Source organism: Phoxinus phoxinus (genome assembly GCF_949152265.1).
Source record: "Phoxinus phoxinus genome assembly, chromosome: 1".
NCBI lineage: Eukaryota > Metazoa > Chordata > Actinopteri > Cypriniformes > Leuciscidae > Phoxinus > Phoxinus phoxinus.
In genome coordinates this window covers 2,651,672-2,663,656 of record NC_136876.1, presented here as the reverse complement: position 1 = coordinate 2,663,656, position 11,985 = coordinate 2,651,672, and the positions used below count along the sequence as shown (strand labels likewise).

The 11,985-nt window shown below is 47.4% G+C and overlaps 2 protein-coding genes across 2 annotated transcripts in view; both read left to right on the top strand.

The window, feature by feature from the left end:
• The window catches only part of LOC306993273 (E3 ubiquitin-protein ligase TRIM35-like), an 18,112-nt gene extending 8,597 nt beyond the window's left edge, over positions 1 to 9,515 (top strand). The window contains exon 6 of the mRNA XM_079602946.1: positions 8,391 to 9,515. Within this exon, the coding sequence (XP_079459072.1) occupies positions 8,391 to 8,878 (488 nt within the window). The 3' untranslated portion in view covers positions 8,879 to 9,515. The remainder of the gene's footprint in view (positions 1 to 8,390) is intronic.
• The window catches only part of nol12 (nucleolar protein 12), a 59,774-nt gene that overhangs the window by 29,260 nt on the left and 18,529 nt on the right, over positions 1 to 11,985 (top strand). The window lies entirely within an intron of this gene.

The window sequence follows — 11,985 nt, the reverse complement described above, 5'->3', positions numbered from 1 at the left end:
GATAGCCTCTGTTTCGACAGCGCGCCGCCTTTCCTGGCACCCGCGTAGCAGACGAAGAGCTGCTCTGACGTTCGAAAATGGCTAGTTCTGTTCACATAAGCACGCAGGGCACGCACGGGGCACAAAGCGTGTTTCTGAGACACTGACACACTGTCCTCAACGGGGCAAAATGCTGGAATTGTAACCACCTGGGCTCTGAACGGCGTTGAGAGCACTTTAGGCGAATATCCGCGCTTGGGTAAAAGTCTGACCATGCAATCGTCCGGTCCAAACTGCATACATGCACTGTTTACTGACAGGGCATGCAAGTCCCCCACCCGTTTCCCGCAGGCTATTGCGAGCAAAAACGCCGCCTTGAATGAGAGTACTTTAATGTCGCTAGACCCAGCTGGTTCAAAAGGTGGGTCAGACAGCGCACTAAGCACTAACGACAGGTCCCAGACAGGCATCTGACGAAGGGGGGGGGGGGGGGAAGCCGCCTCGCTCCCCGAAGGAAACTCGTTATCAAAGGGTGTTTCCCCACTAAATAGCCATCCACCACATCACGAAAAGCAGCAATAGCGGCCACGTAAACTTTCAGTGTAGATGGCGAACTGCCAACATCCAGACGTTCCTGTAGGAAGGTCAGAATAATGGAAATATCGCAATTCCTGGGGTCCTCCTTTTTGTCAACACACCAGTTAGCAAATACTTTCCACTTCAGAGCATATAAGCTCCTCGTTGAAGGGGCTCTAGCCTCTGCTATTGTCTGCAGCACTCTCTGTGAAACTCCGCGCTGATCTGCCACACATGCAGGTCCCACAGCTCCGGGTTGGGGAGCCATATGGTGCCCTTCGCCTGAGATAGGAGGTCTCTTCTCGGCGGTATCCGCCACGGGGGAAAAAGCGCCATGTTCACTAGCTCCGGGAACCACGGCTGGTTGGGCCATTTGGGCGCTACCAGAAACAACGCACATCTCTCCTCCCTGATCTTTTGCAGCACCAGCGGCATTAGCTTGATCGGAGGAAAAGCATACTTCCGACCCTTCGGCCAGCGGCTCGACAGTGCGTCTCCCTCTAGAGGGGCTTTCGTCAATGCAAAGTACAGCGGGCAGTGGGCGTTCTCCTGCGATGCAAAGAGGTCGATCTCCGCTTTGCCAAACAGATTCCAGATCATGTTTACCGTCTGCGGATGAAGCCTCCACTCCCCGTGCACAATGCCATCCCTGGACAGCATGTCCGCGCCGCAATTCAAACTGCCCGGCACATGTACTGCTCGAATCGACAGTAGTACTCTGTCTGTCCATAATAACAGCCGCCTCGCTAGCCCCTGCAGGGATCGCGAGCGTAAACCTCCCTGGCGATTTATGTACGCCACCACCGCCATGTTGTCCGTTCTGATGAGAACATGACGGTCTTTCACAAACGGGAGGAAAACCCGCAGCGCCAGATGAACCGCTTCCATCTCCAAGCAGTTTATATGCCAGCGCGTCTGGTCTCCTGTCCACGTACCGAATGCCGGTCTGCCATCGCAGAGGGCTCCCCAGCCTGACAGTGACGCATCCGTAGTGATCACTACGCGTCTGACCAGTCTGCCCAAAGCAGTCCCCTGCTCGAACATGGTCGTGTCGAACCACGGCGCTAGAGTCTCCAGACATGAACGCGTTATAATAAGGCGTTCCGATCCCGCTCTCCACGCCCACGACTGTACTCGTCTCTGTAACCAGTGCTGAAGCGGTCTCATGTGCAACAAGCCCAGTCTGCAGATGGAGGCTGCAGCTGCCATCAGACCGAGTAACCTCTGAAACGTTTTTAAGGGGATGGCTCTGCCTTGAACGAATAGGGCTAGTGTACTCTGAATCGACTGGATTCTCGACTCTGACAGCTTCGCGATCATAGCGCGTAAGTCCAGCACCATACCGAGGAAAGTGATGGACTGGCACGGTTGAAGCGCGCTCTTCCGCATGTTCACAGACAGTCCCAAACCTGTCAGGTGGGCGAGGAGTCTGTGTTTGTGTTCTTCGAGGACACTCTCCGACCGTGCGATGACTAACCAGTCGTCGAGATAGTTCAGAATGCGCATTCCACTGAGCTTCAGGGGAGCAAGCGCTGCATTCATACACATTGTAAATACACGGGGGGCCAGGGCCAGCCCGAACGGCAACACTTTGAACTGGTACGCCACACCCTCGAATGCAAAACGAAGGAAGCGCCTGTGATGCGGGGCTATCTGAATGTGGAAGTATGCATCCTTTAGATCCACTGCAATGAAGTAATCGTCGGGCTGAATGTGCGCGAGGATCTGCTTCACTGTTATCATTTTGAACGTGCGTTTCGCGAGCGCTTTGTTCAGCAATCTCAGATCCAAAATGGGGCACATACCTCCGTCCTTCTTTGGTACTAGAAAATAACGGCTGTAGAAACCGGAATTCCTTCGCTCTTCGGGTACTGTCTCTACTGCTTGTTTGGCCAGGAGAGAGGAGATTTCTGCCCGAAGTAGCGGAGCGCTCTGTTCTGACACCTCTGTCATAATCACGCCGCCGAAACGGGGTGGTCTGCGAGCGAATTGGAGCGTATAGCCGCGTTTTATCGTGTTTAATACCCAATGTGATGCCGTCGGTAGAATCGACCACGCGCTCAGGTGACTCGATAAGGGGGGCTTTAATGAATGCTGCGGCGGGGGCTGAGCGCCAGCCACCGGGGAAGCATTGACCGCTACATGAAAGACAGGTGACTCGTCCGCGGTATTTTGCACGGGGACATAAATAGCCACCTTCTCGGGATTCCCCGAGCTTCCGCTCTGCGAAACGTTTTTTGACCTTTTTTGACGCCGCCAAAGTGAGATCTGCCGCCGTGCGCAGTTTCCTGAGCAACTCGGGGTCCGGGATTCCCTCATCCAGGGAACCTAGGAGTCGCGTCTGAAAAACCTGCAGAATTGCCATCATGTGGAGGGCAGATGCTGCATGTCCAGCTGAAGTGTAGGCTTTCTCAGCGATGTGGGCAGTAGCGCGACATGGCCTGGAAGGCAGTTGGGCGGTCTTCCAGCCGGGAGAAGACGCTAGATGAGCCGCGATGGCATCCTCGACGGGAGGCAATCGCGCATACCCCAATTTCTCCGCTCCTTCCACTGTAGTCAGCAGCTGGGTACCTTGTGCATGGGCTCGTGCTGAGTAAGGGGAGCGCCATGATCTGGTGAGCTCCTCGTGGACCTCCGAGAAAAACGGCGCGGGTCTCCGCGGGGCTTCAGCCTGACGACTCGCGCCGAGGAAAGAACCATCCATCCATCTCTTAGACGGCAGCTCGTTGGGTGCTGTCCACTCCAGCTCCATATCCGCCACAGCCTCTGTGAGAATGGCCATCAGCTCCGCATCCACAGAGGCGGGGGCGCCTTCAGACGGAGACTCGGACCACGCTCCCGGGTCGGAGGCGCTGGTAGACATGGCGTCGTCATCGTCGTATCCAAACGAGACCATTTCCCGCGCTTCCGTAGGAGGGCGGTAACAGGCCTCAGAGTAAGTTAGGGGCTCTGTCACTTGAGGATGGCGTGGGTGTTGGGCCGACGTCAGCGCCTCGACAGAATCCACGGATGGGGTTCTCTGCTGTCTCTCGGTCCGCGGCTCGACGGCGGCAGACTGGAGAGAGGCAGGAGACACAAGGCCGTCGTTACGTGTAGCGGCCAGCCTTGCACGAAGGATCTTAATGGGAAACTCCTCACAGGCAGGACATCCCGATCCCTCGAGTGCCGCCTCCGCGTGGGCCCGGCCCAGGCACAGCACACAGTTTTCGTGTGCGTCCGGGAATTCGATGGGTCCACCACACATGCGGCAAAGAGACATGATATAGGTAATCCACCGGAACGCGAGAGGGGAAAAACTCCTTGCTATATTCCGCTCTGAATGCGTACATCAACGGTGAAACAGACTCGAGTGAAGAAAAAAGATTCTGAGGTTTTTGGCGCCCGCCGTCACCTATATTGAGGAGTGTCAGCCAATCAGGTGATGGCGGAATCGCCATTGGCTATTTGCAAGCAAAAGAGTTATTCAAATCAGACTTCATAATTCGAGGAAAATGGATTTCCCCATACGTAATGTCGAGAGACCGACTCGATAAGGGAAACTATTTTAAACTGATACACAGACTATAAGACCCAATAAAATTAAGATGATCAGATGCTGCTGAAGATCAGACACACACTTACCTTTCAAGGGAACTCGAGCTGCGTCGAGACGAGGTGGGAACGCCTCTGCGTGATTGCGTCATGAAATCAGTCCAATAGCGTGACGGAACATCATGTGACGTCATCGACCAGGAAACTATAAAGCATACCTGGAACAAACTAGCTTCTGTGATTTCAGCAAGCGCCCTCAGTGAAACTGTCTGTTTATTTATTGTTGTTATAGGAGTATAATGGCTTTGTGTTGTTTGTTTGGGAGTGGAGCATCCACTGTTAGCTTTTGTAAAAGAGGGCTGACAGTGTTCATTCATAAATTCCCGAGGTGTAACATATGCACAATCAAGACGTTTAGCTCTGCTCCTGTTGGCTTTCTTCTCGAGGGAAAATTAAATTTACATCCCTGGGTTTTCAAATTAGGGAGCAGAGATCCTGATGAGCCTGCCTAAGCCCAGGGAATGGAGACTCCACGCCGAGGTGGTGGAGCTCCTATGAAAAACTTTGGTCGAGCGGAAGTAGACCTGTTCGCATCTTAAGAGACGACACTGTGGTTCTCACTCAGGGGTTGTACGCTATGGTGCAGACGTGGCCGAGGTTACATCTGTACGCATTTCCCCCAATCGCTCTGCTCCCGGGAGTTCTGGAGATAGTTCGCCAGGATGTGGCCCGTCTTCTGTTAATATCCCCGTTCTGGCCGGCCCGAGTATGGTTCTCGGACCTAGAGTCTCTCCTCGACGGCTCTCCTCTGGAGATTCTGCTCAGGGGGACCTTGACTCTCAGGCGAGCGGGGTTGATCCTTCACCCTTGCTCAGAATTCACCTTTAGCTAAGCCCCGCCCCCCTTAGTTACTGTTGCTACTTCCGACAACTTCATCTGGGCTCTGGTTTGGTATCAACATGGCTTATGCTGTGACGGCTCTTCCTGCTGGAATTTTATCAAACTTTTATAAAGCAGCAAATAAAGTGTCGGATAGAAGTAGGCAAAAGGGGCTGCGATATGCGTTCGAAGGCTATATTCAAGACATGCCGGTGAAACGCAAGCAACAACAAGGCATCCAAATAGAGGCAAAAGCATAACGGTCACAGTCAAAAAATGAACCACTGCATATCCTAATGGAGACGGAGGCTGGGACTTACAATATCAGGAGCAACACTGTTCATGCAAAGCTGGGTCTCTATTCACTTCTATAATCGTTATTACAAAGCAAACGGACTCCGCGAGTATAAAGTTGTTTATTAGCAGCGTGTGCTAGCGTATCAACAATTAGCGTAGAGAACCGAACTCCTAACCTAAACCAGCATAAAACTGTCTAACTAGTGTAACTTCACAGTAAAGTTAAAAGCAAAAATAGAGCACACAAAAGTGAGCTTGTTGATCCTTGAGGGGTTTCGCTGACTGAGGACGTCCACACAGTTTAATCCAAAGACGACACTTGTCAGGATTTGACTTCGGTTTTGGGAAAGGGAAAAAAACGGACACCCCCTTCCAACCTCTCTGGGAAACGCGTATCTGTTACAAACGCCCCAGGCACAACGCTTAACCATATTTCTGATAAAACTACGACGGTAATAGCCTGCCGAGACCAAACATATGAGACGCCGGTGTTAAAGTTAATGGAGCGCTGTGAAAAAGTGTCGGACCGCTGTGGAGCTCGTTCTTGGCTGCGCTGGGATTGGTCAATCTACATTCTAGGGCGTGGCTTAGCCAAAGGCGAATTGTGGAAACTTTTCATAAGTTCAGGTCTCTCAACCGAGGTTGTTGAGACCATCCTCCACTCCAGAGCTCCCTCCGGAGGTGGATATTTCACTTCCTGGTGTGGAGAGCACCAGCTGGACCCAGTTATCTGCCCTGTGGTTGCAGTGCTGGAGTTCCTGCAGGAGCGTTTCTCCGCAGGTCTTTCCCCCTCCACACTAAAGGTGTACATGGCGGCCTTAGCTGCATACCACGTCCCTTTAAGTGGTGTATCCTTGGGGAGACACCCTGTAGTAATGTTTCCTTTGTGGCACTGTGTGGCGTCAGAACAAGAGACTAGATGAATGGTTGCTTCTAAAACATTATCATCAGGAGTTTCCCTCCAATATGTTTGTGATGTGACGGATGTTGCCTCGCTGCACACATTAGTGAGGTTTATAACCTTGACCTCAGCTCGACTCCAGGGGCACAGGTGCTTTCGTCTTAGTGTGCGCAGAGATTTCACACGGACAGGCAATTGTTACTATGGCGTCGTGGGTATAGTGTTCCCACAGCGTCTCAACGCGTCTTGGGCCCTATTTTAACGCTCTGAAACGCAAGTGTCAAAGCGCAAGTAACTTTGTGGGTGGATCCCGGCGCTGTTGCTATTTTCCCGGCGGGATAAATGCCTCTTGCGCCTGGCGCAAATCTAAAAGAGGTTGGTCTGAAGTAGCTTCATTATTCATAGGTGTGGTTTGGGCGTAACGTGAAATAAACCAATCAGAGCGTCCTCTCACATTCCCTTTAAGAGCCGGCGCGCTTGTTCCACGGCGGATTGCTATTATAACGGCGGGTTTGCCAGCGCACGCCAGGGGCGGTTCACAGCCGAGGAGACCGACGCTCTCGTCAGGGCCGTAAAACACAGAGAAGTGACATTGGGGATGATGGAGAAACACACAAATTAGCTTCGGTTAAACAGGCGTATAATAATTTGGGTAAATGTGTAGCCTAATCTTAGCCTAGAAATCTAGACGCCCCTAGCGGCAGCAAAATGTATTTTGCAGCCAGGGCCAGTCTAGCAACTCTCAATACACATTCTAGCAGCAAAAACCCAGATTGGGTCAGGCCAATCACGTCGTGTATAGAGCATGCGGGGCGGGCTTAACATATGACGACAGAGTTGCGACGGCTGGCATAGGCACTTGTAAACAAAGAATGGCGGCAGCAGCTGTCGAACAGCAGTCTTTCGAATCGGCTTTGGCCGCGACTCTGGAGGACTTGGAGTTAAGTTTCTCTTTAAGAAAAGAGCAAAAAACGGCACTTAAATCATTTTTAAAAAAGGAAGATGTGTTCGGAGTTTTGCCGACTGGATACGGAAAAAGTTTAATATACCAATTAGCTCCGCTGGTGGGAAAACGTCACCTTCTTCGTTGCTCTGATTGGTTGTAGCGCTATCCTATTGCGTGCAGAGGGATTTTGAGAGACAGCCGTTTATCCCGCCTCTCGGAGTAAGCCTAGTCTATGGAGAGTGTCCAGACTAAACATCTTGATGTAAGTCTGGCTGGCCAGGCTAGCCTAATCTAGATTTTTAAAAAAAATCTAGATAGATCTTTTCCACATCTTCACGGACACAACAATAATTTCCCTCGTGTGTTAATATTTTTCCTTGTAATAATGTATGATTTGCAAAAATGAAAACTGCTGCGTCTGTTTATACTATTAGAGAATCAACGTGGATGCGCGTTAACACGCTACATTATGGCCAAGCACGCGCCCTTAAAATACCATATCACTAACGCGCAACGCGCCACTGTCTTTAGACTGTTTTTTTCCTGGTCAGTGGCGCAATTGCTTTCTAAAACTGGAAGATATCACCAGGGAACTTTTGCGCCGGAACACGCCTCCTCTTTGCGCTGAACCGCCCCCGGGAGCGCAAGTTCATTCCCTAATTTACCGACGTGCGTCTGTGGAGGGAAAAGTCTGCTGTGCGCGGGTGCAAAATAGGAATGATACATGCAGTGTTCAAAGTCAATTGCGCTGGGTGCAAGATAGGGCCCCTTGTGTTACTTTGAAAGGGAACGTCTCGGGTTACGACTGTAACCCTGGTTCCCTGAAGAGGGACCGAGACGCTGCGTTGCCCTGCCCATGCCCTGTCACTGCATGCCTGTGATCGACTTGCTTCAGCCTATCAGAAGCTAGTGACTGTTTGTTCCAGGTATGCTTTATAGTTTCCTGGTTGATGACGTTCCGTCACGCCATTGGACTGATTTCATACGTGCTTCATGACGCAATCACGCAGAGGCATTCCCACCTCGTCTCAACGCAGCGTCATATCCCGAGACGTTTTTCATCTACAGCATAAAAACAGATCTAATGGGTAATTTTAACTCTTGATGGAATACAAATGTCTGAATCACATATTTAATGTTTGTAGTTGATGCCGTTAAACACTGATGATAAACATGAATCAGAGGAAGAGTGTTTGATCAACAGGACCAACAGTGTTGGGTTCCCTCTTGATCATTATATGAAGATCAGAATAAAAGCATGTGTTGATTGTGTCTCATCAGCTCCTGTGATTCTGGATCCAAACACTGCAGATCCATGTCTCTTTCTGTCTGATGATCTGAGCGGTGTGAGAAACAGACGCAACAAACAACCTCTTCCTGATAATCCAGAGAGATTTGATTGTCTCTGTGTTCTGGGTTCAGAGGGTTTTGACTCGGGAACACACTGCTGGGATGTGGAGGTTAAAGGGAGTCAACACTGGATTCTTGGAGTCACTACAGCATCAAACCAGAGGAAGGGAGGCGTTTTCTTCAACAATGATGTCTGGTGTGTGACATACGGGTGGACTCTAGGTTATATTTTTCGTGTTAAACAGAAGTTTGATCGTGTGAGAGTGTATCTGGACTATGACAGAGGAAGGCTGTCCTTCTCTGATCCTGTAACTAACACATATCTACACACATTCATGACCACCTTCACTCACACACTCGTTCCATTCTTCTGTTGTTATTCTTCCTCTCTAAGGATCTTACCGGTCAATAGTCAGTAAACGTCACTCTTGTAGATCTGGATCTTCCTGCTTTCATCATGTTTCCAATATTTAATCCATATCACATGAGTAAGAGTGCTGTCGATCTGAATATCAGTACGGGTGCTGTGATTGGCCCGTGATGATCACATGACTGATATCCAGCACCAGTGTTGCCAGATTGGGCAGATAAAAATAACAACATCTGCTTCTATTGACCATTAATGCAGAGAAAAAAACAATCTTCCTCCCGAATTTCTGCATTTAACAAAAGTATTTATTTATTTATCTAAAAAAACAACAACCTTATTTCTAACTTTAAACAATGTTAACATCAATTGTTGTAGGACAATGAAATGTTGAAATGATTCAATTCTGCAATGTAATATTGCTTGCTATCTGTCAGGTGGATCAAATATCAAGATGAGTCTCAGCGGTTCATACTTTTTAATGTTGTCAGGTTGATTTCAAACGATTTGATGTTCTGTCTGCTATTTGGTTGATTCTTTAACTCGCAAATTCCTTTTCAGCATTTCATCAATGAATTTCTCTGCTTTCTCCTTGAACTCCATTGTATTTATTTGTTCACGTGTGGGTTTTGCATCTTTGTCATGTTCACTGTAAACCCAGATTTTGTTTCTAATTAAACTTACGAGTGATCATTACTTTTATGTTTAGTAAAAACCTGCTATCATTACTAAACAACATTAGTTGATTGTACTATTTAGCTGAAAGATTCATTGCACTAATCAGGGGTCCGTTCTTCGTACGTCGCTAACTCACTTAGCTGGATTTGATTGTTGGCGATTTGGCATGATCTTGGATTGTTTGGTTCTTCGACGCTCATCCTGGACTTGCTGTCATAGCAACAGGTGCGCAATCTTAAACCTGCTCGCGAGCAGGCTTATTTCATGTTAACAGGATTAGATCCCGGCTTTATAAGCGGAGGTGATCCGGGAAGTCCTTTAGCGCAACGCGATAGCGTACTTTTAGAGAGATATAGTTTTTCTCGTGACTCGTGAGTGTCATTTGTATCATTAATTTGTTGAACAACACATTTAATGTCGGAGTCGGGCAGCTCGGGCTTTAACAACAGCACAAACTGTGTCCATTTCCCTGAGATTCTTTGCGAGTGATACGGTGAACTTGGTGAAAAGTGCTGCCCGTCGTGCCATTCACAAAGTTTACCTCGCGCTCAAGCTTTTTTTAGGGGTTTTTATGGTTTTTCCAGACCCAAGGTTGTAAAGCAGTTTTTTTTTTTTTTTTTTTTTTTTTTTTTTTTGCCAATGCAGGTACATTATATTTTTTTATGAAGATCATGCAATCATGACTTAGCCAAAAAGTATGATTTACAGTAGCCTTTGTGTCAGGCTTCACTAACATGATTCACTAACGAGACTGTACACACGTTCCCATCAAGGCCTCAATGAAGAGGATTTTGTGAACAGTGTAAATGTGCAGGTAAGTTACTATTACAATTCTAAATATATCATATTAGTAATATTATATATATATATATATATATATATATATATATATATATATATATATATATATATATATATATTTATAAAAGGAATGGAATCAAAAAGTATGCAGTTGACTAAAATGTCTTGGCGGTGTGTGACACTATACCATATCAGTCACATGTAGCACATTATTTGAACATGGAAACGGAAAATATAAATATCAAGCACACTGTATTACATAGGCTACACGTATTCTGAGCCTAACATAACTATATTTTTTTCATTATGTAGGTGATTACAACAATACTTGGAGACACAGGGGTTATACCTGCAGGCAGTATTTTATGACCCCATTCCCTGACCCACAACCCGGACAATGGAGCTCTAGCCAGGACAAGGGCACAGTTTTAAATTGAGCATGCAATTTTTCAAATTGACCCTCAGCCTTTTCAAATTTCAGTGTCTGAAAAGGCTGAGGGTTGCACCTGACAGGGACTGTGACATTATTGTTACATGTGCCGTATTACACATCATTACACATCAGAAAGGAGAGGATCCCTGTGGTGGAGGTGCAGCCTGATGATGACCTCCAGCCTAATGACCTCCAGCCTGATGATGACCTCCAGCCTGATGACCTCCAGCCTGATGATCTCCAGCCTGATGATGACCTCCACCAGTGCACTTGGACGGACCTAGTAGCAAAGCGGCACGGGACAGAATTGTGGGACACCATTTTTAAAATTCACTAAATGTTTAATAAAAGACAAGACAAATATGCTTAGTTCCTTTTTTATTTCAATTATTATTTGTAAAGAAAAGCCAGTGATCAAGCCATCTTTTGCCTGCAATAAGAGATATTATGCAAGGTCAGCAATAGTACTGTGTCCTTTTGGAGAGATATTTTTACATTAGCCTACATGCAGTGTTCACTTTCATAAAGTAAAGCAATTCAGGCTTTAGATCAGCCATTTGGATAATAGGCCTACTTAATTTAATGCAGCAACAAATTATTTTACAGTGTACTAAGATAATTAAAAGTTAATTTACCAGTAATGAAGCTGTTGCTGGTACTGGTCCCTGCCGTGGGTCTAAGGAAGAGATGCCCCCCACAATAGGGTCAATTCACATTCAACCCAAGGGCCAGCCCTTCTGTCGGGGAGTAAGTGACCACCACCTGTTTTTTTTTATTAATTTTTATAGCCTTTTTCTTGGTTGCTGCACATGAACAACACATGCACATCATTTAACGGTGTATTTTTAAAAGAGACCAAGAACAGTATAAGTAGCTTAGTAAAGATTACCATTTTCACTTTTACTTGTTCCAATGTTCTAGTGGGTGGTGGCTCTGACATTACAATGAACAAAGTAATTATGAAATTAAATTAAATTAAAATACAAAAATGTATATACTGTAACAAGTGATGGAAACATTTAACATGGTCCCCATTATTGAATTTAATTTGTTTGCTACTATTTGCCAGCCCCATCTCCTGGCTTTTATAGACTTTGATGTGTTCCCTGGCGTTTTCATTTAACATTAAAATTCCGCATAAACTTCGACTACTAGCTTTTGCTCTGCTGCGGAGAAAAACTGTGCGTGCTCTTTGGCCACGTACGGTGAGCAGCCAATAGCAGCGTTGCTGATCAATGTTTCTACTA